General features: G+C 46.7%; 3 protein-coding genes and 1 non-coding gene across 11 annotated transcripts in view; 2 read left to right on the forward strand and 2 right to left on the reverse strand.

The window, feature by feature from the left end:
• LOC138818624 (type 2 DNA topoisomerase 6 subunit B-like) overlaps positions 1-21387 on the forward strand; it is a 57009-nt gene extending 35622 nt beyond the window's left edge. The window contains exons 10-16 of the mRNA XM_070009603.1: positions 1632-1778; positions 7374-7495; positions 8599-8709; positions 12056-12154; positions 19194-19272; positions 21042-21241; positions 21322-21387. Coding sequence (XP_069865704.1) covers positions 1632-1778; positions 7374-7495; positions 8599-8709; positions 12056-12154; positions 19194-19272; positions 21042-21241; positions 21322-21387 — 824 coding nt within the window. The remainder of the gene's footprint in view (positions 1-1631; positions 1779-7373; positions 7496-8598; positions 8710-12055; positions 12155-19193; positions 19273-21041; positions 21242-21321) is intronic.
• Trnaa-ugc (transfer RNA alanine (anticodon UGC)) lies at positions 91-154 on the reverse strand. The gene has a single exon. It is a non-coding gene; the product is annotated as a tRNA-Ala (tRNA).
• A 196-nt stretch (positions 21388-21583) lies between the features above and the next one.
• On the forward strand, positions 21584-24673 carry LOC138818723 (CAAX prenyl protease 2). Of its 5 annotated transcripts, none has more exons than XM_070009785.1 (8): positions 21584-21796; positions 21933-22046; positions 22135-22214; positions 22487-22565; positions 23043-23210; positions 23321-23392; positions 23647-23709; positions 24020-24673. In XM_070009785.1, exons 1-8 carry the CDS (start codon positions 21631-21633, stop codon positions 24253-24255), a joined length of 978 nt encoding a protein of 325 aa, XP_069865886.1. In that variant the 5' UTR covers positions 21584-21630; the 3' UTR covers positions 24256-24673. The 5 variants fall into 5 exon arrangements, with proteins under 5 accessions (XP_069865886.1, XP_069865885.1, XP_069865884.1 ...); XM_070009784.1 differs by having other exon boundaries at positions 21933-22035; positions 22131-22214; XM_070009783.1 differs by having other exon boundaries at positions 21933-22035.
• A 1678-nt stretch (positions 24674-26351) lies between these two features.
• The window catches only part of LOC138818737 (pyruvate carboxylase, mitochondrial), a 113213-nt gene continuing 112286 nt past the window's right edge, over positions 26352-27278 (reverse strand). For all 4 annotated transcript variants that reach the window (XM_070009814.1, XM_070009812.1, XM_070009813.1 and 1 more), the window contains 2 exons: positions 27093-27233; positions 26352-27014 (listed from right to left, as the gene is read on the reverse strand). In XM_070009814.1, the coding sequence (XP_069865915.1) occupies positions 26766-27014; positions 27093-27233 (390 nt within the window). In that variant the 3' untranslated portion in view covers positions 26352-26765. The remainder of the gene's footprint in view (positions 27015-27092; positions 27234-27278) is intronic.

Genomic DNA, 27278 nt, shown 5'->3' on the forward strand with positions numbered 1-27278 from the left:
AACTCGGGGCCTGGTCGCTGTCCCTCAGCTCTTCAGCTCAAGGCTAGTACTCTAGCACTTGAGCCACAGCTTTTTTTTTTTCTGCTTATGTGGTGCTGGGAATTGAACCCAGGACCTCATGCATGCAAGGCAAGCACTCTACCACTGAGCCACCTTCTCAGCCCCTCCAAAGACCAGTTCTTTTTTCTTGAGTATATAGTTATTCCAAAGGATGGGAGGAGAGGAGGTAGCCTCAGATAGTGTCTCTGCATGTAAGTAGTTTTGCAAGGAAACAATATTTGATCTTAATGCCATGCCATTGAAATCTTGAATAGAAGAATGACCCAAGTGAGTTTCTAGGGGTCTTTGTATCTGTTTTGTTCATTTTTATATTCAAGACTATTGGTTTCCTTTATTTTTTCTCCCAATTTACAATGTCTACACTTGCTGAATTGACTTTGGAAGTAAATAATGTAGAACATGTTTCCTCATCTTCCTTCTTCATTTCTCTATGGGACAGAACAAGGATCAACATAGAGGAATCCGATACTTCGCTGTATGGACAGCTTCTAAAGGACCAGTCTGATAGAAAGTCACCATAACTGTTATTTAAAAATATATATCATACAATTTTGGAACTAAGAGCACATCTGGAGTCAGTCTGGCAAAGTCTGTATCTCAGTTTTACGACTTATTCATATTGGGCAAATTATTTAGCCTGTGTATACCTCTTTTCTTATCTGTAAAAAGGCAATAAAGATAGGTGTACCCAGGAATGTGGTGAAATCTAAACAGTAAAATAGTAGAATTTGCAAATAATTTAATGGGATACCTGACATATTGTACAAGTTGCTTTTTTTTTTTTTGGTCGTGGGGTTTGAACTCTGGGCCTGGGCACTGTCCCTGAGCTCTTCAGCTCAAGGCAAGCACTCCTCCACTTGAGCCAACAGTGCCACTTCCAAGTTGCTTGTTATTATAAGTTAGCTGTTCACATCATTACTCCACTTAAATTTGATTTTTGCCTAATTCTAGTTCTGCCTGATTTCAAAAATTGTGCAGGAAATAAATATATGTAGTATTTTTGGTTTATTTTATTATCATTTTTTATGTTCTTCATGTGTGTTACTATTATTTGTTTCCGTCATGTGGATAGAGAAGCAAATTCAGGAGTAGAACAGGATGTTTTGATTTATTTGTTTGTTCATGTCAGTTGTGGGGCTTGAACCCTGGATCTGGGCACTGTCCCTGAGCTCTTTTGCTCATCAAGGCTAGCACTCTACCACTTTGAGCCACAGCCCCACTTCTGGTTTTCTGGTGGTTAATTGGAGGTAAGAGTTTCACAGACTTTCCTGCCTGGGCTGGCTTTGAACCACAATCCTTAGATCTCAGCCTCCTGAGTAGGTGTCAGTCATCAGCACCAAAATTATTTTTGTTTTCTTAAGACAATGCATCATTGTATATCCTAGGTTGGTCTCTAGTTCTCAGTACTTTTGCTACACGACTCCCCAGTACTGGGGCTACAAGTGTATTACCATACCCAGCTGAATGTTTCAGTTTAGATTATGGATTTCCTATGCTGAGATCCCTCTGCTCAGAAAATATGTTCTATAGTCACCATACCTTAGAAATTTGTGTTACCTCTTGTTCTCTAGATTTGGTACTTCCAGATGTGAGTTATCGGGTTGAGTCCAGTGTGGGGAATCAGTCTCAGAAGGCAGACCCTCAGGGACCAACTCTTCTGCTTTTCCTCTTTGTGGATTTCTACAGTGGATTAACAGTCCAGCAAAAGGAAATCTGGGGTAGGTATGAGTGGGGCATCTGTTCGGGTATGCCAGATACTAAAAGAACAAGGAAAGGGCAATGTGTTTATGTCAAGAAAGGTTTTCCAGTGAAATACCTTACTTAAAAATTAGGCAAATTGTATGCCATATGGAATAGATCTGTATGTTGATGCTTTACTTAAATGATAGCATTCCCAGAACCCAGTGGACATTCCCAGAGTGCTTCCCAGGGAGTATATGTATTACCTTAGATCAGTGACTTTCAACCTTAGTTGCACAGTAAATTACCTAGGGAACTTTTTTTTTTTTTTTTTTTTTTGGGTCCGGTCGTGGGGCCTGAACTCTGGGCCTGGGCGCTGTCCCTCAGCTCTTCAGCTCAAGGCTAGCGCTCTACCACTTGAGCCACAGCGCCACTTCCGGCTTTTTTCTTTTTGCTTATGTGGTGCTGAGGAATCGAACCCAGGGCCTAATGCATGCAAGGCAAGCGCTCTACCATTGAGCCACCTTCCCAGCCCCCTAGGGAACTTTTTTAAAATGCCCAAACCTACCTGGGCACCAGTGGCTCATGCCTATAATTCTAGCTACTTGGGAGACTAAGAATGAGAGAATTAGGTTTTGAGGCCAGTCCAGGAAGGAAAGTCTACAAGACTCCCTCTCAATGAAGGGAAGCTGCAACTATAGGAAGCCTAAAGTAGTCAGATTGGGGTCCAGGCACACACCTGGGCAGGAAGTGAGACTCTATGTTAAAAATGGCCAGCAGAAAAAGGGAGGGAGAGAATGATGGAAGGGATGGCATTGATCAAGAAGCATTGAACTTCTAACCTGACTTAGGGAATTATAACCTCTTTGTACAACTACTTAATAATAAAATAAAAATAAAAATTCTCAAAAATATCAGCAGAAAACAGGGCTAGAAACATGGCTCAGTGGTAGAGCACTTGCCTACCAAGTTCTAGCTTTTCAGCTCAAGGCTAGCGCTCTATCTCTTGAGCCACAGCTTCAATTCCAGTTTTCTAGTGTTTTATTGGAGATAAGAGTCTCATGGATTTTCTTGCCTGGGTTGGCTGTGAACTGTGATCTTCATATCTCAGCCTCCTGAATAGCTAGGATTACAGGCGTGAACCACTGGTACCCAGCTATAAGTTTTTAAACCCCAGTACCACACCCACACAAGGCCCAAACCTGATTTCCCTGGACTGAAATGGGGTTTGGGTCTCTGTAGGTTTTTTTGTTGTTGTTATTGTTGGGTTTTTTGTGTGTGTGTGTGTGTGGTGTGTTGAGAGTTAAAACCCAGGGCCTTGTGCATTGCTAAGCATGAACTCTGCTATTGAGCTATAACCTCTTGCAGTATGTAAAGATTTTGAGATGATTCTAATGTGCAGCTAGGCTTGAGAACTTTTCATTACCCTGCCACCCTTATAGGTGGGATCAAGAAAAGTAGCCTGAGCTGGGGGCTGGTGGGCAGGAAAGTCTGTGAGACTCTTATCTCCAATAAACCACTAGAAAACTGGAATTGGCGCTGTGGCTCAAGCTCACCTTGAGCTGAAGAGCTGAGGGATAGTGCCCAAGCCCAGAGTTCAAGCCCCACCACCAACCAAAACAAAAAACAAACAAAAAAAGTATGGCTGCCAGGCACCGATGGCTCACGCCTGTAATCTTAGCTACTCAGGAGGCTGAGATCTGAGGATCACGGTTCAAAGCCAGCCTGGGCAAGGAAAATCCGTGAGACTCTTATCTCCAATAAATCACTAGAAAACCGAAGTGGTGCTGTGGCTCAAGTGGTAGAGCTCTTGCCTTGAGCTGAAGAGCTGAGGGACAGTGCCCAAGTCCAGAGTTCAAGCCCCACAACCGACCAAAAAAAAAAAAAAAGTATGGCTTTTCCATATACATATGTATACACATACATACATACATACAGACTAAAGTATGGTATACAAAGGAGTGGATTCTAAAGCCAGGCGCCCGTGGCTCACGCCTGTAAAAAAAAAAAAAAAAAAGAAAAAAGAAAAAGAAAAGTAGCCTGATCTTGTCTAGGAACACAAGTAGCAAGGCTTTGGCATTTATCTATCACACATGTTAACTTGTTATCAGAAAGGTTCTGTTAGAAGCAAAGCAACAGTTTGTGGCTTGTGAATCATATCATCAAAATGATCTAGATCCTTTGAAAACATGCAACTACCTGGGCTGTTATTTGCTATAATGTAAAAATCTAATGTGGCTCAATAATTTGCATTTTCAACAAGATTCTCAGATAATTCTCAAATATAGTAAGGTTTGGAAGTAAGAGTTATGTCATCCATCTTAGTGTAATAAATCATGTGATGCAAGTTTAATAAGACTTTAATGAAGTGTTTATCAAGATACCCCTCAAATTAGAGGACAGTTATAAGTAGAGCTTATTGTGTTTGAGGAAGGGTTGAAAAAGTCTCCCTTTTAGTATTCCTTTTATGTGAGCCAGTGTTCTTTCCACAGGGCTTGCCCTCCAAGTATTCTACTGTTTTTTCCATGTGGCACTGTCTACTCTGCATCATGGGAGCAACAAGACCACTTTACCCCAGATCAGAAACACTGTTGCTGGCCAATAATCTGTATATTTGATCCTGGCTAAAAGGCTGAAAAGTGATCAGGCCAGTTACTTGTTATTATCAGCTATGAGATTCTCCCTGCTTTCTGGAGAGAGAGTATCTTTTTCCCATTATATACACCCTTGGAAGAGAAGCGGTGCTCTTCTAAGAGGCTCAGGATTGAAATTGTTTTTGAGAAGATGGTATTCTTTGGTGCTTCTGTTCCACTGGTTAAGAGCTGGGAAATGGGAATGAAATCTAGACTATTGAAATCTAACAAAGTGGGCTCTCATGAGGATTCCTGGATTTGTTGTCTGATCTGTACACACAGAGAATTTCAGGAAAGAACTGAGAAGACTGATTTAATTTTAACTCCAATATCAGCTTCCTCAGTGATATTCAGAAAGCAAGTCACGGAAATCATCTGAGGCTTTCTTTTTATGTCTTTAACATGAGATTGTTAAGTTTGGTGATATCAGAGGCCCTTCCAGCACTAAAGATCCCCTTGAGGCTTAAGATCTGCTATTCTCTGACATTTTTTTTTAGCTTCTGCCAGAGGATTATGGTAAGATAATATAAGCCTGATGTGTTTTGAGTTCTATTGAACATACCTTAAGAACCCAGAAATGTCATTCTTGTAGTATTATGATAACGTTTACATCAGTGTTCAATGTAATTCTGAAAGCCTGCAGCATCTCAGTATTTGTATTCAGTTTGGGATTAAAAAGAAATCTATCACTGAATAGTAAACCTAGCAAGTTTCTTTTAAAATCTTACATATCTGGTAGTTTACAACTAGCCTCTGAAGAAGATAAACAGTGAAGGAAAGTAGATGGAGATTATTTTACTTGTCTCCTTTCATCTTTTCTTAGGTCCTTGAAAGCTTTCTCCTGTGTCCCTTTCTTTAGCAAACAGATTGTGCAAAATTACAGTCTGATTCCACTTGTCTTTAAAAAAATATTTAATTGGCCTTCTTCCCACCTTGTCATGGTAACTCTTCTATGATTAACTCATTACCAGTTTGCTACAATGTCAAAAGCAGTTTTAGGAATGAACCTTGACTTTTTAATTAAATGTTTGTTCTTAAAAGGGATCTGATTTCTTGAGGCTTTTCTAGGGCCAAACTGTAGAAAATAGTAACCCATATGCTATATCATCATAGCAACAGCAGTTATTTGAATATATATTCAAAATAATTCATTTACATTATCTCAATTTATTTATTCAACATATCTGAGAGAGCAAGTAGGATATAGCCATTTTCTGTCTTAAAGAGAGACGACAGGTGACATGACCTTGTCACTGGTTGGTTGTTGAACTGACTTTAAGTCTATGTTCTCCTACATCTAATTCCAGATTTTTATTTTTGGTCAGTTGTGGGCCTGGGCACTGTCCCTGAGCTCTTCAATTCAAGCCACAGAGCCACTTCCAGTTTTCTGTTGGTGAATTGGAGATAAAGAGTTTCATGGATTTTCTTGCCCGGGCTGGCTTTAAACCACGATCCTCAGATCTTAGCCTTGTGAGTAGCTAGGATTACAGGTATATACCACCAGCACCCAGCATTCCAGACTTCTTTTAAATCCACATATAACCAACTTTTTCTACCAGAAATCCTCATGGTACTTTGTTGGGAAATGTGCTCTTTGTAGGCCTGTTTTCCTTCCTTCTTCCTTCTTTTCTTTCTTTTGTTCATTCTTGTTATGTTCCTGTCCTGGGGTTTGAACTCAGAGCTTGGTTGTTGTCCTTTAGTTTCTCTACCACTTAAGCCACAGCTCCACTTCTGGCTTTGACTTTCCTGCCCAAGCTGGCTTCAAACTGTGATCCTCAGATCTCAGCCTTCTGAATATCTAGGATTACAGGTGTAAGCCTTGAACTAATATTTCTAATCAAGTCCTAAGAAAAGCCAGCCAACCTCAGATTGCTTCATCATGGCTTCTCCCCCCCCCCTTTTTTTATGCTAGTCCTAGGGCTAGAACTCAGAGCCTGGGCATTATTTTTGAGCTCTTTTCTTTTTTACTCAAGTCTAGCGCTCTACCACTTGAACCACAGCTCCACTTCCAGCTTTTTTAGTGGTTAACTGGAGATAAGAGTTTCACAGACTTTCCTGCCCAGACTAGCTTTGAACTACAATCCTCAGATCTCAGCCTTCTTGTGTATTTTTTTTTTTGGGGGGGGTCCTGTAGAGGGCCTGAACTCTAGGCCTGGGCACTGTCCCTCAGCTCTTCAGCTCAAGGATAATGCTCTACCACTTGAGCCACAGTGCCACTTCCGGCTTTTTTTTTTCAGCTTATGTGGTGCTGAGGAATCGAACCCAGGGCCTCATGCATGCAAGGCAAGCGCTCTACCACTGAGCCACCTTCCCAGCCCAGATCTCAGCCTTCTTAACAGCTAGGATTATATATAGATGTGAATATCAGCATCTGGTTTAGCCTTTTTTTTGCCGGTCATGGGGCCTGAACTCTGGGTCTTGGCGCTGTCCCTCAGCTCTTCAGCTCAAGGCTAGCGCTCTACCACTGGAGCCACAGCACTACTTCCAGCTTTTTCTGTTTATGTGGTGCTGAGGAATCGAACCCAGGGCCTCATGCTTGCAAGGCAAGCACTCTACCACTGAGCCGCCTTCCCAGCCCTTTAGCCTTTTTTTTAACCACAGCACATCTGAAAGAAATAACATACTACTGATAATAATGGCCCACCTCAACAGTGATTCCCAGCTAGAATGGAGGGGATTAGATATGTTGTCCAGGCGGCTTCCCTTCTCTCCGCCTCTCCTTTAGGGGTTCACTCTTATCATTGTTGATAGCATGAATTATGCAGGATCCCTCATTTATTTTCTCAAAAAGTATAATTCTTCATTTTAATTTTCCTGAGCTTTTTCTCATTGGCAATTAGGAAATGAAAAGGCATGTCTAAAAGCAGAATTATTAGTGGTTAGATAGAAGTGATTCTTTCTAGAGGCACCTTCCCCAATCTTAGCCCCGACTCAGAGGATATGAACAGCAATCTTGCAGTTATCCTTACTCATGGTTACCAATACGCTGTGTCCTTTTAGGAGTCCACACTCTGCTCGCAGCTCATCTCAATGCTATTCTCATGGAGAGCCACAGTGTAGTACAAGATTCCATCCAGTTCACTGTGGATCAAGTCTTGGAGCAGCATCATCTTGCTTCCCAGGTAATACAAATTTCACAACTTCCTCTCTCCTACCTTCTAAGAATAAAGGAATATACATTGCCATAGGGCTTAAGACTTCTTCCCTTAGTGCCCCTTCTGATCCTCTTCTGCTACCTGGGGTAATGATGTAACCCCTCATCTAGGAGCTCAGGCTTTCACTTAGTCTTACCTCCTGTGAGGTGAGTTTGAGCAAACAGGAACAGAAATATAGAAAAATGACTAATACTACATTCTTCCTTACCTTTATGTTGCCTTGTCCTACACATCCTCTGGAGCTGCTGCTTCACTAAGCCTTTCCTTCTTCCTCCATTTTCCTCTTTTTTTGTTTTGTTTTGTTGGTGGTGGGGCCTGAGTTCTGGGCCTGGGCGCTGTTCTTCAGCTCAGGGCTAGCACTCTACCACGTGAGCCACAGTGCCACTTCCAGCGCCACTTCCTTTTCTGCTTATGTGGTGCTGAGGAATTGAACCCAGGGTTTCATGCATGCAAGGTAAGTGCTCTACCACTGAGCCACCTTCCCAGTCCCCCTAATTCTTTATAATACTAAGTTCTCTTCTAGCCAACTTTCTGAGTTCCTCTATCTCATCTTTTTTGGTAACATATTTCTTCATATACTTCCCCTCCTTTCACAGAAATTTTAAAAAATATAACTATTTGTTGTTCATTATCTTACTTTTTTTTCTGAGTTGCTGTGTCAATAAGTCATTGCTGTGGAAGAAGAGATTTTTTTTTTTTGTCAGTCAAGGGGCTTCAACTCAGACTTTCCTGCCTGGTGCAGTCCTTCAGCTTTTTCCCTCAAGGCTAATGCTCTACCACTTGGAGTCACTGCAACCACTGTTTTCTGGTGGTTAAGTAGCGATAAGAGTTTCATGGACTTCTCTTCCCAGACTGGCTTCAAACCAAGATTCTCAGATTTCAGCTTCCTGAGTAGCTAAGATTGTAGCTGGCCAAGAGGGAGCATTTTTAAAAGTTTACTTTAATCCCTAAGGATCATAACAGAAAGATAGCAGTAAGATTTGGTGGGAGGGAAGGACTGTTAATGTCCCACTATGGCTGAAGCCTTTGTCCTCTTGGGGATTCTCTGAGCTGGCAGATCTGTTCCCTAGGCTTATCAGAAACTGCAGGCCTCACTCTCGGTGGCTGTGAATTCCATCATGAGTGTGGTGACTGGAAGCACCAGCAACAGCTTCAGAAAAACATGTCTCCAGGCCTTTCAGGTTAGTAAGATTGGGATGTTTATAAATGCCATGGTTTCAATGCCATGCTCCTACCTGTCTTTTAGAAGCATTACTTTTAGGAACAGTACTTTTAGAAACATTATTTACTTCTACTGGGATCCTACAGAGTATGTGTCTTAAGTATTTTAAGAAGCATTTACTGAATGAATAATAGTATGTATAATATTTTTTAAGTGTGAAAAGTTAAGATTTGTAGTTCCTTTAGGTCACGTAGCTAGTTAAGAAAGAGCTAGGATTAGGTCTGTAATTCCAAATTCTTTGTTGAAGACTGCTCTGCTACTTCATGGTGACAGAATACACTGAAATAACTAAGCATCTATAACTATTGTGATGGTGTAGGATAATAGAAGGAGTTTTGGATTGGGGCAAGGGTTCAAATCTTGACTAATTCACTTGCTGTGTGGACTTGTGCCTGCATGTAATTTTTCTGAGCCTTGTGGACAAATTGGTGGAAAAAATTATAAACACTCATTGGGTGAGGGCAAAATGTATGCGACTATCTAAATGTTTGTATCTCCCCAAGGTTTATATGTTGAAATTGTAACCCTCAAGATAATGATCTTAGGCTCCATCTTCATTAATGAGATTAGGACTCTTGTTTTTTTTTTTTTTTTTTTTTTTTTTGTGGTTGGGTCATGAGGCAGGAATGCTGGGCCTGGGCACTGTCCCTCAGCTCTTCAGCTCAAGGCTAGCGCTCTACCACTTGAGCCACAGTGCCACTTCCGGCTTTTTCTGCTTATGTGGTGCTGAGGAATCAAACTCAGGGCCTCATGCATGCAAGGCAAGTGCTCTACCACTGAGCCGCCTTCCCAGCCTGAGATTAGTGCTCATAATAAAACTGCCAATTGAATACTTATAGCTCACACCTGTAATCCTAGCTACTCAAAGAGTCTGAGGAACTAGGATGATGGTTCAAAATTAGCCTGAAGAAAAAGTCTTTCAGATTCTACCTCCAATTAACTACCAAAATGCTGGTGAATCTCACCAAAATGGAGGTGAATCTCAAGGGGTAGAGTGAAAAAGTGATGAGTGAAAAAGCTAAGAGAGGATACAAGACCCTGAATTCAAGCCTGGAACCCCCACACAACTACAAACAAACATATATGCACATGTATATACATGCACACATACATGTGAATAAAACATTCAAAAAAAAAAGTGTTTTTTTTTTGGTCCGGTCGTGGTGCCTGAACTCTGGGCCTGGGCGCTGTCCTTCAGCTCTTCAGCTCAAGGCTAGCACTCTACCACTTGAGCCACAGCGCCACTTCCGGGTTTTTTCTTTTTGCTTATGTGGTGCTGAGGAATCGAACCCAGGGCCTCAGGCATGCAAGGCAAGCGCTCTACCACTGAGCCACCTTCCCAGCCCAAAACATTCAAAATTTAAAAAAATAAAAGAGGCCCCATGGGGCCCCTTGCTCCTTCTGCTATGGCAGGATGTAGGGAGAAATAAGCAGTCCACAGACCTGGAGAGGCCTCACCAAAACCAGCTCCGTCAGTCCCTAAGCTCTCATTTCCAGCCTCCCTGTGAGAATTTTTTTATTATTTTTGTTGGTCGTGGGGCTTGAACTTGGGGTCTGGGCCCTGTCCCTCAGCTCTTCAGCTTAATTAAGGCTAGTGCTCTACCACTTGAACCACAGAGCCACTTCTGGTTTTCAGGTGATTTATTGGCGAGTCTCAGACTTTACTGCCTGGGCTGGCTTTGAACCATGATCCTCAGCTCTCAGCCTCCTGAGTAGCTCACCGACAAAAAAAGAAAAAAAAAAAGGAAAAGAAAAGCTGAGATTTAGCTGGGTGCTGGTGGCTCCCATCTGTAATCCTAGCTACTCAGGAGGCTGAGATCTGAGGATCATGGTTCAAAGCCAGCCCAGACAGGAAAGACTCTTATCTCCAATAAACCACCAGCACTCAGAAAAACATGTCTCCAGGCCTTTCAGGTTAGTAAGATTGGGATGTTTATAAATGCCATGGTTTCAATGCCATGCTCCTACCGGTCTTTTAGAAGCATTACTTTTAGGAACAGTACTTTTAGAAACATTATTTGCTTCTACTGGGATTCTACAGAGTATGTGTCTTAAGTATTTTAAGAAGCATTTACTTCTTAAATGGCACTGTGACTCAAGTGGTAGAGTGCTAGCCTTGAGCTGAAGAACACAGGGACAATGCCCAGGCCCAGAGTTCAAGCTCCATGACTCCCTCCCCCCCTCCCCCCCAAGAATTTATAGAACTGAACTTAGATGATGACTATAGAACTTAGGTGATGACTCTGTCCTACTTTTAGGACATATCATATTCTATCTGAAAGTATCCAAGGCTTCCATGTTCCCCTGGGTGCAGACTGTATTGTTCCCCTAAAGGCTTGTCTGAGGAAGAGCTTTCCTGTGAACCTCAGTAGTTCAATGGAGCATCTGCTCTTTTGGAATTTGTCTTACAGAAGAACGTGTTTGTGTGTGTGTGTGTTCTTCGGGCTTGACCTCAGAACCTCTGTGTGTGTGTGTGTGTGTGTGTGTGTGTGTGTGTGTGTGTGTGTGTGTGTGTGTGTGTGTGTGTGTGTGTGTGTGTGTGTGTGTGTGTGTGTGTGTGTGTGTGTGTGTGTGTGTGTGTGTGTGTGTGTGTGTGTGTGTTTTCTTCGGGCTTGACCTCAGAACCTGGGCACTGTTCCTGAGCATTTTGCTCAAGGCTAGTGCTCTACCACTTGAACTACAGCTCTACTTCTGGCTTTTTGGTAGTTCACTGGAGAGATAAGTCTCATGGACTTTCCTGCTTAGGCTGGCTTTGTTTTTTTTTGTTTTTGTCAGTCATGGGGGCCTGAACTCTGGGCCTGGACGCTGTCACTCAGCTCTTCAGCTCAAGGCTAGCCCTCTACCACTTGAACCACAGTGCCTCTTCTGGCTTTTTCTACTTATGTAGTGCTGAGGAATTGAACCTGGGACCTCATGCATACAAGGCAAGCACTCTACCACTGAGCCACCTTCTCAGCCTCTTACGTTGGCTTTGAATCACAGGCCTCAGATTTTAGCTTCCTCAGTAGGTAGGATGACAGGCATGAACCACTGGCGTCCAGCTAAGAACCATTTCTATAATCCCTTCATGAACAGAAGGATCTCTGGGACATTTATCTACTATAGCAGACATAGGATAGCAAAGACCTTGACTGAAGGATCTTGCTGGGTTAAGAAAAGGGAAGATAAATAGGAGCCATAACTACTTGTATAACATCGAGTATCCAATGAGAGGGATGTCAGTGTCCTGTCTGCCTCAGCCTATCCACATTTAAACTTCCTGTGAGTACCAGGACTCAGCACTGTGTATCTCTGACATATTTTAGGCATCTGACAGCCAGGAGCTTGGAACCAAACTACACAAAATATTTTATGGTATCACCCAGCACCGATTTTTTCGCCACTGCTCATGTGACACGAAGCAGGTAAGTGTAATAATCAGTACTTTATTGGGACTCTTCCATTTTCATATGTGAGAAGGTACAAATGGCTTAGATTGTACAATCTCAGACTAACCTATCAGTAAAGAAGCCTGTAATTTAGAAAAACTATGGGGAAAAGTGTTATACCTAAGTTGAGATATAGTTAGACTAAGGGTGTATTGTGTGTTTGTGCTGGTTCTGGGCTTGAACTGAAGGCCTGGGTGATGTCCCTGAGTTTTTATTTTTTTGCTCAAGACTAACACTCTACCACCTACCTAAGCCATAGCTCCACTTCCAACTTTTTGGAGATAAAAAAGTCCCCTATTTTTGCCTGAGACTTTGACTGTGATCTTCCTTATCTGTGCCTCTTGTGTAGACAGGACTACAGGAATGCAATACTGTGTTCAGCTTGAGATGGGGTCTTGCTAACTTTTTGCCTGGGCTGGCCCTGAACTGTTACCTTCCTTATCTCCACATCCTGAGTAGCTGGGATTACAGGCATGAGATACCATGTCCCTGGTACAAGATATTTTTAAACCTTTATCTTCAACAGTAAAATAGGAATACCTAGAATTACTATTGTGAAGTTTGAAGATAATGTGTATAATCTGCTAAGTGCACAGCTGCTGTTATGGTGATGATATTGTGGTGTTTTTGTTTTTTTTTTTTTGTCGGTTGTGGGGCTTGAACTCTGGGCCTGGGCCTTGTCTCGCAGTTCTTTAGCCCAAGGATAGTATTCTACCATTTGAGCCACAGTGCCACTTCCGGCTTTTTCTGTTTATGTGGTGCTGAGGAATGGAACCCAGGGCCTCATGCATGCAAGGCAAGCACTCTACCACTGAGCCATCTTCCCAGCCCCTATTGTAGGTTTCTTATGTTTAGTTTTATTGGTTAAAAATATAACTTGCTGGGTGCTGGTGGCTTAAACCGTAATCCTAGCTACTCAGGCTGAGATCTAAGGATTGTGGTTCAAAGCTAGCCCAGATAGAAATGTCTGTGAGACTCTTATCTCTAATTAACCACCAAAAAGCTGGAAGTAGAGCTGTGGCTCAAGTGGTAGAATGCTAGCCTTGAGACGGGGTTAAAACAAAAAGCTCTGGAGCTGGGAGCTGGTGGCTCATGCCTGTAATTCTAGCTACTGAGGAGGCTGAGATCTGAGGATCACAGTTTTAAGCCAGCTGGGAAGGAATGCCAAGGAGACTCTTTTTTTTTTTTTTGACAGTTGTGGGGCCTGCACTCTGGGCACTGTCCCTCAGCTCTTCAGCTCAAGGCTAGTACTCTACCACTGAGCCACAGCACCATTTCTGGCTTTTTTCTGCTTATGTGGTGCTGAGGAATCGAACCCAGGGCCTCATGCTTGCGAGGCAAGCACTCTACCACTGAGCCAACTTCCCAGCCCCCAAGGAGACTCTTATCTCCAAGTAACCCTCAGAAAACTGGAAGTGGAACTCTGAGGCTCAAAGTGGTAGAGTGCTAGCCTGGAGCAAAAGTGCTCACAGACAGTGCCCAGGCCCTAAGTTCTAGCCCCATGACTGAACGCCCCCCCCCAAAAAAAAAACCCTCCCTGAATTCAAGCCCTCATGACCAGCACACACACATCCACACACACACAAATGTACACATAAATACCTTTATCTGTCCACCTTTCTGGGTACAGGAAAGCTCCCTGGTGATCTAGTAGTTAGAATCCAGTGCTCCCTCTTGATACTGGAGATCTAAGTTGTGGGTCTTTACCCTTTATGAGGTAAACAGCAAAGAATTTCAGCCTGTCTTGTAGTCCTCTGAGACAAGAGAAGGGAGATCATAGCAACTAAACTCTGTCAATCTTCAGTTTCCAGGTGTAGCTAGTAATACTAGTCCAATTAAAGCCTCCCTTCTGTTCCCTCTACTCTCATTGGTGAGGCTGACTTTAGGACTCAAATATAAGTTGAGTAAATGAAGGAGATTATAGGTGAAATTACTATTATTGCTTTTGGCTAAGATGGGATAACAAGAGTGGCTTTGCCCTCCCACCAGAAATTTTAAAAAATCAGATATAATACCTGAAAAAAATGGCTCTCAAGACATTGGACAGCCGCTAGATATGGTTGTTCATTTCCTGTAATCTCAGCTACTTGAGAGACCAAAGCAAAAAACTGAAAGTTCTTAGGTGAGATAGATACTTTAGTGAGACCCTATCTCAAAATAAGAGGGGTTGAGTGCTTGCCTAGTATGCAGAAGGCTCTGAGTACAATCCCTAGTACTACAGGAAGAAAGGAAAGAAAAAAAGAAAGAGAAAGAAAGGAAGATTCTATTAGAAAAATAGCTAGCCAGCGCTGATGCTCATGCCTATAATCCTAGCTACACAGGAAGCTGAGATCTGAGGATGGCGATTCAGAGCCAGCCCAGGCAGGATATTCCAATGAACCCTGAAAAACTGGAAGTGGCTCTGTGGTAGAGTGCTAGTCTTGAGGTAAAGAGCTGAGGGACAGTACCAGGCCAAGTTATAGTGAATGATTTTAGAGGGCAGCAGGAAACAGATGAAGGATATGTTCGTGGATGTATGAATGAACATGTTATCAGAACTTACTGTGTATGTATATATATGTGCATGTATTCAGTTTAATATATATAATCTTACTAAAGTTTTTTTTTAAATTATACACTGTTTCTGAGAATAAGACCTTTAGGAAGTCCTCCACATCTCCCCCCTCCTTCTTTTGCTTGACTAATTGGATAGGGAAGTTTGGTGTCCAGGCACCCAAATAACTACACCTATGAAGTTGGCTGGCCTTTTCTGGAAAGGCCTGAGGCAACAGTGATGTAAATGCTCCCAGCACACTTTTGTCATGGCAGTAGGCACCTTCTAGGAGCCCTTGGCTACTTTTCCTCCCAGCTGACCCTCTGTGAATAATCCCACTGATTTCCTGCTAATTTGGGGGGGCTGCTGTCTGTCCACATCTTTTTTTTTCTTTTTGGTCAGTCGTGGGCCTGAACTCTGGGCCTGGGCATTGTCTCTCAGCTCTTCAGCTCAAAGCTAGCGCTCTACCTCTTGAGCCACAGCACCACTTTTGGCTTTTTCTGCTTATGTGATGCTGAGGAATGGAACCCAGGGCCTCATGCATTCAAGGCAAGTGCTCTACCACTGAGCCACCTCCCAGCCTGTCCATATCTCAAAATAATATCTATCCATGTAACTAGTTTTCCAGGATGATATAAGATAGTATCTTAAACATAATGGCTTAAAAACAATAGAATTTACTCTTGAATGAGACCAGAGGTCCAAAATCAAGCTATGAACAGGGCTGCATTTCCTCTAGAGGCTCTAGAGGAAGAATGCTTCCTGCCTCTTCCCGCTTCAGGTGGGAGGTGATCTTGTCTGTGGCTTGTATAACTCATCCCTACTTCATCTCCACTGAGCCTTCCTCATCAAGTCTCTCTCTGCCTTGCTTTCATAAGGATATCTCTAAACCCAGCATGAAAGACGATCCACATCTAAACCCAAATCCTATCTACAAAGACCCTTTCCCAAATAAGCTCACATTCCCAGGTCCTAGGGATTAGCACTTGGACAGTTCAATTCACTCCAAGCATCCACATCTACAGCCATGCACATCTTCTGGGTAAGGCATGTGTCACCTCACAGAACTGGGCATATGGGCAGGGGAGAGTAAGGTCCAGGAGGGTTTTAGTGAATCCCTTTTGCTTACAATTCTGATAATCCAGTGAGCTCTGCAAAAGAAATGATCTGACCTCTTTTCTTTATTCTTTGTGAAGGCTTATACCCTCAGGCCATTCATAACCCAATTAACTTGACAGATAGCTAGTGAACTCAAGGTCTTACTGATAGTCATAGGTTTGACATGGGGGGAGGGGGAGAAGGAACATTTCCTGAATCCCTAAATTGTATCAAAATTTCCACTTTGATCTCCACAAATAGGAGTTTGGATAGTGTTTTCCCATTTTACAGATAAAGAAACTGGTTACAAAATTTTGTAGTTTGCCTGAGCACATAGATAATAAATGGAAAGGCTGATCTGTACTGAGATCTCTGGCCTCCAAAGCCAAATAACATCATGATTATAGAAGACTGGAGAAGAAGAGCAACTAGGCATCTGGTAGACCCTGTCCTTCACTCAGTCATCACTATTGCTGCTTCCTGGTAATCATCACAAAGTGATCATGGTTAGCAGCACAAGAGTGCCACCCAGTGGCTCCAGCTGCACACTACAAGATCAAGGTTAAGTTAAATCTCTTGTCCCCCAGATTTTGTATCTAGAGAAAAAGTAGAATCACTCTCTTGAGTAATATAGAACAAAACCATCGATAGTCATTAGTTTATGAAGAAATGAAATAAATAGGGTATGGATTTAATAGTGTTGTATATTCATGGCATGGTTGTACAGCAGTGGGAATCTTGAGTGTTAGAACAGAGACAATAGGTCTGGAAGGAGTGAGGACCCTGAATAAAAAGGAGATAGCAAGGAGATAGTTTTCTAAGGAAAGCATTGTTACCTAGGAGGTGCAGACTAGAGCTAAATCGGAGGCCAGGCTGCCTCTTCTGGGGGCCCCAATAATAAAGGAGGGACGTGCACTGCCGTCAGTGCTCAGAGCCCTACACCTCACGTGCACAGTCTTTTCTAAGGACAACTTCAAAAAGGAGACAATATATGCTAGAAAATCTTTTTATGACATACTTCTTAAATGATAAGATTTACCATTTTAAAGTGTGCAACTCAGGGTTCTTAAGGATATTCACTGTTGTACAGCCATTACCAAATTCCAGAACATCTCCATTGTACTGACAAGAACCCTGTGGCTGTGAGGTTGCAATTAGTCCCAGCTTCTTTCTCCCTCTAAGACCTGGAAACCACTAATGTACACTCCATCATTCTATGGGTTTGTTTCTTGTTCATGCTTCATAGAAATGCAGAGAATTTCACAGAAATTCATAGAAATTATAAAACGTGGTTCTTTCATTTAATATGTTCCCAAGACTCTATTCATTTGGAGCATGAGTATTTCATTTATCCAATTATATGGATAGATCACGTTTTGTTTATTCATCAACTGATGAACACTTCAATCTTCTCTTTTTTTGCTTATGAAAATTATGTGGACATAAGTTTAATTCTCTTGATTATATATCTAAGAGTAGAATTTCGGGATCTCATTGAAACACTGTTGTGTGGTTTTGCACATACGAAGCACTTTCTCTCAAGACAGGGTCTCATTTGTGTAGCCTTGGATGGTAGTCCTCGAGGAAGAAAAAAAAAGCTCAGAGACAGCACCCAGGCCCTGAGTTCAAGCCCTAGGACTGGCACACACACGCGCACGCACACACACACACACACACAAATCTCCTGCTTCAACAGTTCAAGTGCTAGGACCACAGGAACGCCCATTTGCCCATTGAGGAACTTCCAAATGTTAATATGAGTGCATCATTTTATATTCCTGCCCAATTTCTTCACATACATATCAATGTCATTTTTTCACTTTATTGTTGCTATTGCAACCCTAGTGGTGTCTCATAGTGGCTTCAATTTGCATTTCCTACTGAATAAGATGTTGGAGTATTCTTCATATGTGTATTGGCAAGTTAGATGTTTTTAGAGAAATGTCTATTCAGATCCTCTGTCCAAGTTGGGTGCCAAGTTCACGCCTATCATCCTAGCTACTCAGGAGGCTGAGATTTAAGATATGCCAGCTCAGGAAGGCAAAGTCCATGAAGACTTTTTTTTTTTTTTTGCCAGTCCTGGGGCTTGAACTCAGGGCCTGGACACTGTCCCTAAGCTTGGGCTCAAGGCTAGTGCTCTACCACTTAAGCCATAGCACCACTTTGGCTTTTTCTGTGTCTGTGGTACTGAGGAATCGAACCCAGAGCTTCATGTATGCTAGGCAAGCACTCTACCACTAAGCCACATTCTCAGCCATGAAGACTCTTATCTTGAGATAACCATCAAAAAGTTGGAAATAAAGCTGTAGCTCAGATGGTAGAATGGTAGCCTTGAGCAAAAAAGCTCAGTAACAGCACCCAGGCCCTAAGTGTAAGCCCTAGCACTGGCGTGCACATGCCCATGTATACACATCCTTTGTCCATTTTAAAATTTCTTTTTTTTTTTTTTTTGGTCGGTTGTGGGGCCTGGGCACTGTCCCTCAGCTCTTCAGCTCAAGGCTAGTGCTCTACCACTTGAGCCACAGTGCTACTTCTGGCTTTTCTGCTTATGTGGTGCTGAGGAATTGAACCCACGGCGTCATCTATGCAAGGCAAGCGCTCTACCACTGAGCCACCTTCCCAGCCCCCCTACCTCCCTTTTATGACTGGTGGGTTTTGAGACAGGGTTTCCCTTCCTGCCCAGGAACATACCTTGTCTTCAGTCCTATTTTAGGCTTTCCTTTATAGCTGGGATACTGGGTGCATACCACCATGCCTAGCTTCTCTCTGTTGAGATGGAGTCTCATTAACTTCTCTGCCCAGGCTGGCCTGCAGCTATAATCCAGCTAATTCTAGCCTCCCACACAGCTGAGAAGTGCACACCACTGTACGCACTTGCTAACTTTTCCCCCAGCCTAGCTTCTAATCACAGTTCTCCCAATGTGTGCCTCCCAAGAACTTGGAATCACAAGTGTGAGACATCACCCTCAGCAGGGTTGAGTTCTTGACTCTGAATTTAAAAATCCCTTATCAGCCAGGCACTGGTGGTTCACACCTGTAATCCTAGCTACTCAGGAGGCTGAGATCTGAGGATCATGGCTCAAAGCCAGCCTGAGCAGCAAAGTCTGTGAGACTGTCATCTCCAATTAACTGGAAGTGGAGCTGGGCTCAAAGTGGTAGAGCACTAGCCTTGAACCAACATGCTCAAGAGATAGTGGTCAGGCTCTGAGTTTGAGTCCCACAATTAACCAAAAAGAAAAAAAAAAGGTCCTGAGCAAATATGATTTATAAATACTTATTCTTCTGAGTTTACCTTTCAGTGACACTACCAAACGCATCCATACTTGTTTCACTAAAACTCATTCAGGCTTTGCAAAACTCACTTGGGACTTGTAATTTTTTAAGCACTTGACCCCAGAAGAAAAGGATCCAGCCCAGAGCACAGCGGACACACCTGAGAGCAGCAACACAAGGCTACCTGCGGGTAAGGCTCTGGCTTTCCACATAAGCCTTGGATGAAAACCAAGTTTTCAGATTATTCCATTGTGACACCTTCTAGATTCCTCTTCTCATTCTGTGGCCCACATTCAGCTGACACCACGCCCATCATTTCCACCTGGGAACATTTTGATAGCTGGTGCTCTCTTCCCCACTGCTTCCACTTCTCCTAAGTTCTTGAGGGTTTCCTCTTTCTAGTTAGAGATAAGCAACTTTTAAAAGAATGACCTTTCTAAAATACAAAAGTCAATTCTGCCTCATACATATGTATACATATGTATAAAAATCTATTTTTCAAGCTGGGCGCTGGTGGCTCACACCTGTAATCCTAGCTACTCAGGAGGCTGAGATCTGAGGATTGCAGTTCAAAGCCAGCTTGGGCAGGAAAATCCGTGAGACTCATCTCCAATAAACCATCAGAAAACCGGAAGTGGTGCTGTGGCTCAAGTAGTAGAACCCCTAGCTTTGAGCTGAAGAGCTGAGGGACAGCGCCCAGGCCTGACACACACACACACACACACACACACACACACACACACACACACACACACACACACACACACACACACACACACACACACACACACACACACACACACACACACACACACACACACACACACACACACACAGCTTTCCCTGGTTCCTACTAATTCAATTTCAGCTCCTAGGGCCCCCCCCCCCAACCTTGCATCTTCTGTAAGATGTTTTTTTGCCTTGATATAGCTCATTTGCATGTCTTTCTGCATGGAATTCATTTTCCTTTCCTCTCCCTCTTTTTTTTTTTTTTTTTTTTTGGTCCAGTCGTGGGGCCTGAACTCTGGGCCTGGGTGCTGTCCCTCAGCTCTTCAGCTCAGGGTTAGCGCTCTACCACTTGAGCCACAGCACCACTTCCGGCTTTTTTCTTTTTGCTTACGTGGTGCTGAGGAATCGAACCCAGGGCCTCGTGCATGCAAGGCACTCTACCACTGAGCCACCTTCCCAGCCCCTCCTCTCTCTTTTTTCCTCTCTTCCCCCTCTCTGACTGGCTTCTTTTCAACCTTCCAAACCCAGCTCAGGGAGGTGCCTCCTCTTGGCTAATTGCGTCCTTCCCTGTTCTACCCCTGGCCTTAGCATCCCCTCCCAGCACCTGTGATTCTACATTACCAGAACCTGCTCCAGAATGTTACTAACCACAGGCAAAGGGGCTTTAAATTTGAACACATGTGTCACTTAAGAACAGGAGCTGCCTGTGGGCACTGCCCTATGCCGGGGAGAGCTTTCTGGGGAACCAGGTCTTGTCTGGGAGGGGGGTAGCTTGAACAGCACTTAGCATGGGCAATTTGTGTGTGCAAATCACTGAAAGGGCCTGAGCCCCACTGCCCAACAGAGACCCAGCTCACGCTCCTAGTCCTGGCTACTGAGGAGGCTGAGATCTGGGCAGACAAGTCCCAGAGACTCTTACTTCTAACAAGCCAGCAAAAAGCCGTTAGTGAAGGCGTGGCCCGAGTGGTAGAGCCTTGAGCAGAAAAGGCTGGTGAGAGCCTGAGACCCTGAGTTCAAGCCCAGGACCATCACCAAGAAAAAAAGAAAAGGGCCCAGCTTGGGGCGGGGGTGGTGTGAGGAGGCCTGCTCCTTCAGAACCGAGCTCCAGCGGACCCACGCTGCCGGCTTCCCCCGGGCGAGACCTGACCAACGGGAGGAGCCAAGGGAGGGCCTGGCAGCTCCGGCCCCAGGGGCTCCGTAGCAGGCGAAACCACCTGTTTCCTCCTACAGACACCAAGAGGCTCAAGAGGGGCAGCGTCCCCCGGGGCGCGCACTCGGGCGCCCCGCGCGCCGCCAGGGCCCCGGGCCCGCCACCAGACGCCCGGCGCCGCCCGGCGCCGCCCGCGGCCGCCCCCGCCCCGGGCGGCGGAGCGGAGGCCCGCGGCGGCGCGCCGGCGGCGGGCGCGGAGAGTCCCGGGAGCGGCCTGGAGGTAACGGGCGGGGCCGGGCGGACGTGCGGGGGGCCGGCCGCGCCGAGCGGTCCTCACCCCGGGCTCCTTTGCTCCCCCAGGACGCGCTGTGGCGGCAGGAGGTCTCCAATCTGTCCGAGTGGCTGAGTCCCCGCCCTCCGCTCTGAGCGCGGCGCCCCCGGGGCTGCGGGGCCCGAAACGGCCGCGGGCCGCCGCCTGTTTCCCTGGTTCAATAAAACTGCTCAACGCGCGCCGCCGTCTGCTACAGTGCGGGGCGGGGCTCGAGGCCGCGGGGGCGGGGCGGGGCGGGGCCACGGCTCGCGCCGCCGCCTGACGTCATCCGCGCTTCCGCGGCGCAGCGTCACTGGTGCGCGCCGCGAGTCCGGGCGCGATGGCGGCGCTGGGCGGGGATGGGCTGCGCCTACTATCGGTGTCGCGGCCGGAACGGCCGCCCGAGTCCGCCGCGCTGGGCGGTCCGGGTCCCGGGCTGTGTTGCTGGGTCTCCGTGTTCTCCTGCCTCAGCCTCGCCTGCTCCTACGTGGGCAGCCTCTACGTTTGGAAGAGCGAGCTGCCCAGGTGCGGGGGCTGCGCGCGCGGCCTGATCCCGCGTCCTCGCGAAGCGAGGCTGCGGGCAGAGCTTGGGTGAGCTGGGGGCGGGGCCGTGCGACAGGTGGCGGCTGCGATCCCCTGGACTCACTACACCTCTTCATAGGGACCACCCCGCCGTCATTAAGCGGCGCTTCACCAGTGTCCTGGTGGTCTCCAGTCTCTCACCCCTCTGCGTGCTGCTCTGGAGGGAACTCACCGGCATCCAGGTGCGAAGGAGGTGGGGCAGAGCCACGGGGGAGGGAACTCGGGGGGATCTTTGTCAGGAAGAAGCAACACTGATGCCCCCTTTCCTGTGGCTCAGCCAGGCACATCCCTGCTCACCCTGATGGGCTTCAGGCTGGAGGGCATTTTTCCAGCAGCTCTGCTGCCCCTGCTACTAACCATGGTGAGTTCTGCTTTCTTTCCTACTCTTACCATGAGCGTGATGCATCCTTCGTGGTCATTTCTTACGTCCAGCTTTTTGGCTGATAAGAGACAGGAATTGTGATCCTGCCCCTTCCCCCCTGCCGCCACCGCTTGCCAGTCCCGTACACAAGAATAGGAAATCCTGGGATTAAACCTGAAGTCATGAGGATGATCAAGGACCAAAGTCTTAATAAGGTCAATCGACTATGATGAAAGTCTTTCCTTTGGCATCTGCTGTTTTCCTCCTCCTAGATCCTTTTCCTGGGTCCACTGATGCAGCTTTCTATGGATTGTCCGTGTGATCTGACGGATGGATTGAAGGTTGTCCTGAGTGAGTCTTCAAGGTTGAGTGAAATGTAGGCACAGATACTCCAGAATAATGGGGAGGAGTCAGTGGGCTCAAGGTGTGATCAGGACCGATATCTGGGTTTCTCTATCAGATGGAATTGTGTTACCAGGCGGCCTCTTAAGAGTTATTCAATGAAGCCCCGAGACCTCTTCAATACTTAGCACAGGCCAGAGAGCTTCATTCCCTGCTTCCCCAGCCTTTGGCTTTCCCGGAACAGACTGGTCTTATTGAATGTTGATGTCCCAGAGATTACCACCAGGCTATCCTGCTTCCTTTTTGATCCACTCAAGATGGTCTTCTACCCTGGTCCTATAAATAATCTGTTCCCTTCCCCACTCTCCTTTTCAAGAGTATTACTGCCAAACCTGTATTTGGCCTGGGAAAACTTGTGGGAGAGGGGTTTCTGGGGTCTCATTGTTGAGTAGCCAGTCCCTCACTGTCCTGAATCTGCTCCCTTAGCTCCTCGCTCCTGGGCTCGCTGCCTCACAGACATGCGATGGCTTCGAAACCAAGTGATTGCACCCTTGACAGAGGAGCTAGTGTTCCGGGCCTGTATGCTGCCCATGTTAGCACCATGCACAGGCCTGGGCCCTGCTGTATTCACCTGCCCGCTCTTCTTTGGAGTCGGTGAGTCTAACATGGTTCTGCTCACATGTGTCCAGCATGAGGGCTGAAAATTGGTCTTAAGATGGGGGTGGTCCTAGAGGGATATGATGTGACTCTCACCTTCCTCCCAGCCCATTTTCACCACATTATTGAGCAGCTGCGTTTCCGCCAGAGCAGTGTGGGAAGCATTTTCCTGTCTGCAGGTGAGTCTTGGAGAGCTTGCCAGGGGCAGTCCTGGGCTGGAGTGCGTGTGGGTGCCCCTTGCAGCCACTGCGGAGGACTCAAAATAGAGGATTGAGAATTGGAGGGGCTACTAGCCATGGGAGTTGGGGTGCAGAGGGCAGCTGTAGGTAGGGCAGACAGCCACTGCCCTATGGGAAAGGATGGCTTCTGGGTGTGCAGTGCTGGGGTAGGGTGCGTGTGCAGGTGTGGTCACTCGTGGCCTCCCCGTCTCCAGCGTTCCAGTTCTCCTACACAGCCGTCTTCGGTGCCTACACTGCTTTCCTCTTCATCAGAACAGGTTGGTCTTCAGTCTCTCCTGGGTCGTCAGGGGCTCAGGAATGGGTGGGAGAGTGGGAATGCTGTTTGCTCTAAGAGTGACAATCCTGGTTTTTTTTCCCTACCACAACCTGAGTCAAGCCGAACCATGACCCTAAGTTTGGAGAGGTCTGAGAGGTGGAAGGAAGCAGAGACCACAGATGTGTGGGTGGATGGGTGGGTATGGGTGGTATGTTGCTGAGCTCCTATTTGGAGGTCCTGAGGGTCTCCAGCCCTGGAAAAGCCAGAGGGGGTGTTGGGGTTTCTCCATGAACGCGCTCTCCTCTCCTCAGGACATCTGATTGGGCCAGTCCTCTGTCACTCCTTCTGCAATTACATGGGCTTCCCTGCTGTGTGTGCAGCGCTGGAGCATCCACAGAGGCGGCCCCTGCTGGCGGGCTATGCCCTGGGCGTGGGACTCTTTCTGCTTCTGCTCCAACCCCTCACGGACCCCAAGCTCTATGGCAGCCTTCCCCTTTGTGTGCTTTTGGAGCGGGCAGGGGCCTCAGAGGCTCTTCTATGCTCCTGACCTTCACTCCTGCGTACACTCCAGTGAACTCTCTCAGACTCTCCAGCCCCTCCCCATCAAGGGGGTACCATGGGCGGAGCTGGCTGAGGTCCCCGAGATCTCAGGAATTTTTGTAGGGGATTGAAGCCAGAGCTAGTGGAATTCCAGGGACCATGAGGAAGGAGCAAATCGTCAGAGGGTGCAGCCCCTCTTGTGAGTGAGCTGAGGAGCAACCCAGAGTGAGAGGATGGGAAAATCCCAGGAGCCGCTGTTGCCCTCACTTTGGACCTCTGCTTCTCTTTGAGCCTCTGCCTCTGAAAAGCTGCTTGGGGAGGGGGTGATTTATAAAACCCCTCCTCCAAACTTCCCAGGGTTTTCTCATTGTCTTTTTGCATTGGGACTTTGTATTGGGATATTAAAGAGATTTAACTTGGGTAAACATGGCTTTGGACTTTGGTGATCTGCCTGTTTGGGGTCATGGAGCAGGACTGTGTGTGTGCCCGGCCTTTCCTGGCTAAACTTGAACACTAACCTCTAAGCAGTTCCAAAAGTAGGGAATGGGTGGGGCCTTTCACTGCTAAGGCCGTGGCTTCATCCTCTGAATCGTCCTGAAGTTCTAGAGCAGGTGGGTCTGAGACTGTTAGGGACCAGAGAGGCTCAGCTTATCTTGGGGCCTGTACTTTGGATACCAGGATGAGGGTAGCCTGAACCTGATGATGGAGCCTCTGCCCTCAGGAGGGTGAAGGACTTTCCCAGGAATTCCCGGCTTCTGTAGACACAAGGAATAGGCCTAGAGTGGGAAAGGAGTGGGGGCTACTGGAGTTTCTTGGAGGAAAACAGAACAGGCAGCATCCCAAGGACTCTGCAAAGTAGTACCGTTGGAGTAGAGGCTCTTTTTTAGTAGTGTTCTTTGAGGATGGTTCTCATTGCTCTTAAATTCTTGAAACAACACCCTTTAAGGTCCATTCTCCATCCCAGAAGCCAACTCTGAGGTAGTAAGTATGTCAGGAGAGGACAGTGGATGTGCGATGGCGCCCCCACGTTGGCATCACTAGGCCCTGGTGGCGTAGCTCTACGCAGCAGGCCTCCCTGGGGGCTCCCTCTCCCCCACTGTGTAGAAGCTGTGTGTTAGAAGACTCAGGCCTTCCACCCACTCTACCCACCTTTGCCGGTCATCGCTCACCCATGGCAGTGTATAGGAAAACTGTAGCCAGGATTACTGTCCCTGCTCCCTGCAGGCGAGGGACTGAGGCTTGCTCAGGTTTGTGGAGATGGCAGGGGTGACCCTTCATCTAGTGCTAACCTTAAATCCAGTGCCAGAAGCCATCTCTGCCGTGTTGCTGCCCCTGAGCGTTTCCTGCTGCCCAGTTTAGCCTGTTTCCATTTACTCCTGAGCTAGCCAGAGGTGGGAGGTTGGGCCCAGGTTATAGAAAGTGAATGCAAGCAGGGCACAATGGGACATCCTGTAAGAAAACCAGCATGCTGGAGGCTGAAGCAGGAGGATCCTGAGTTCTAGGCTGGCCTGGGCTTCATAGCAAAGACTCCAAATAAATATAAAAATAGAAGTAAACCACTGTGGCTAGGAAGCAGAATTTGCCAACAGCCTGGATTCCCCTATGCCTTGCTCTAGGGGTGGGGGTTTGGACAGTCACCTAACCCTCCTGTGACTTGGTGTCAAGACGGGTGAAAGCTGCTTCCCTGACTGAGTTCATATGTCCGGTAAGTGCCTAAGCACTGGCCTGTCACTAGTCTATGGTCCCGTTTGGGCTGTGTGTATAATGGGCCCTTGGTAGTAGCAAAAACCAGAGCTGTGATTGTCATCTATGCTACCCTTGAAGGAATTAAAAAAGCCAGCTGACAGCCGGGCACAGGTGGCTCACATATGTAATCCTAGCTACTCAGGAAGCTGAGATCTGAAGATCGAGGTTCAAAGTCAGCCCATGCAGGAAAGTCCCTGAGACTTGTTTCCTCCAATAAACTACTAGGAAAAAGCTGGTAGTAGAACTGTGGCTAAAGTGGTAGAGTGCTAGCCCTGAGCAAAAGCAGCTCAGGGACAGTGCCCAGGCCCTGAGTGCAAGCCCCTGGACTAGCACACATGCATACATAACTTGCCCATGAAGAATTAAGAGGCAGCCCTGCTCCCTGGGCCTTTGGGCTGGGGGCACAGGACCCAGTGTGGAGGGCAGGGGAAAGCCAGTTTTATTGAGCAAAGTTTCCAAGACCTTGGATTTAGGTCTTCCCCACCCCCACAGGAGGCGGGTCCCCCAAACCTCCCAAGGGCCCGAGCCCTCCTCCTCTTCCACTTGGAGTCTTCATGAGAAGACCCTTATTTGGCAAGAGATGAGAATGTGAATGTCCGCCAGGAGAAAGGACAAATGGCTGAAGGGAATGGCTGCTGTCCCGTGGAGTACGGGACCTTCAGATCCAGGCCTTCCTGCCCTTAGGCCCTCACTGGCCTGGGCCTGCCCTAGCAGCGCAGCTTCTGTTGAAGGCTTGGGGTGGAGATGGCCAGGCTGTCAGTCTGGGGAGGATCACTCAATCTCCAGGATGAGGTCATCCCCTTCCAATGTCATGTCCTTGGTCACGTGGACCTTGCGGATCGTGCCCTCCACGGGCGAAGTCACCACAGTCTCCATCTTCATGGCGCTGAGTACACACAGTGGCTGGCCCTTGGCTACCTTGTCTCCTGCTGCCACCTTGATATCAATCACCTTTCCAGGCATGGGTGCCCCGATTTGGCCCTTCACGTCCTTCAGAGCCTTGGGGTGGAAGTGCATCTCCTGCAGACAGAGCAGAGGGAGCATGAAGCCCTGGCTCTGGCCCGTCCCCACCACCTGGCTGGCCACCGGGGAGCGCACCTTCATGGCTTGGGTGTCCTTGACCAGGATGGACCGCAGTTGCCCATTGAGTTCGAAGAAGACCTGCCTCTGGCCTGCCCTGTTGAGGTCACTTATGGCCAGGGCTTTGATGTGCAGTGTCTTGCCCCGTTCCAATTCTACCTGCAGGAAGAACATGGGGGACTAAAGCTGGAAGCAAGTCAGGAA

Source organism: Dipodomys merriami, unplaced genomic scaffold (genome assembly GCF_024711535.1).
Source record: "Dipodomys merriami isolate MVZ:Mamm:240054 unplaced genomic scaffold, mDipMer1.0.p SCAF_78, whole genome shotgun sequence".
NCBI classification, from domain to species: domain Eukaryota; kingdom Metazoa; phylum Chordata; class Mammalia; order Rodentia; family Heteromyidae; genus Dipodomys; species Dipodomys merriami.

What these genes read in the sequence shown, in the direction of transcription:
- LOC138818723 (XM_070009784.1), top strand. Translation starts at nt 21,612, where the DNA reads ATGGCGGCGCTGGGCGGGGATGGGCTGCGCCTACTATCGGTGTCGCGG. An exon ending in TGGAAGAGCGAGCTGCCCAG is followed by an intron (nt 21,797 to 21,932) that starts GTGCGGGGGCTG and finishes ACCTCTTCATAG; the next exon opens with GGACCACCCCGCCGTCATTA. An exon ending in GGGAACTCACCGGCATCCAG is followed by an intron (nt 22,036 to 22,130) that starts GTGCGAAGGAGG and finishes CCTGTGGCTCAG; the next exon opens with CCAGGCACATCCCTGCTCAC.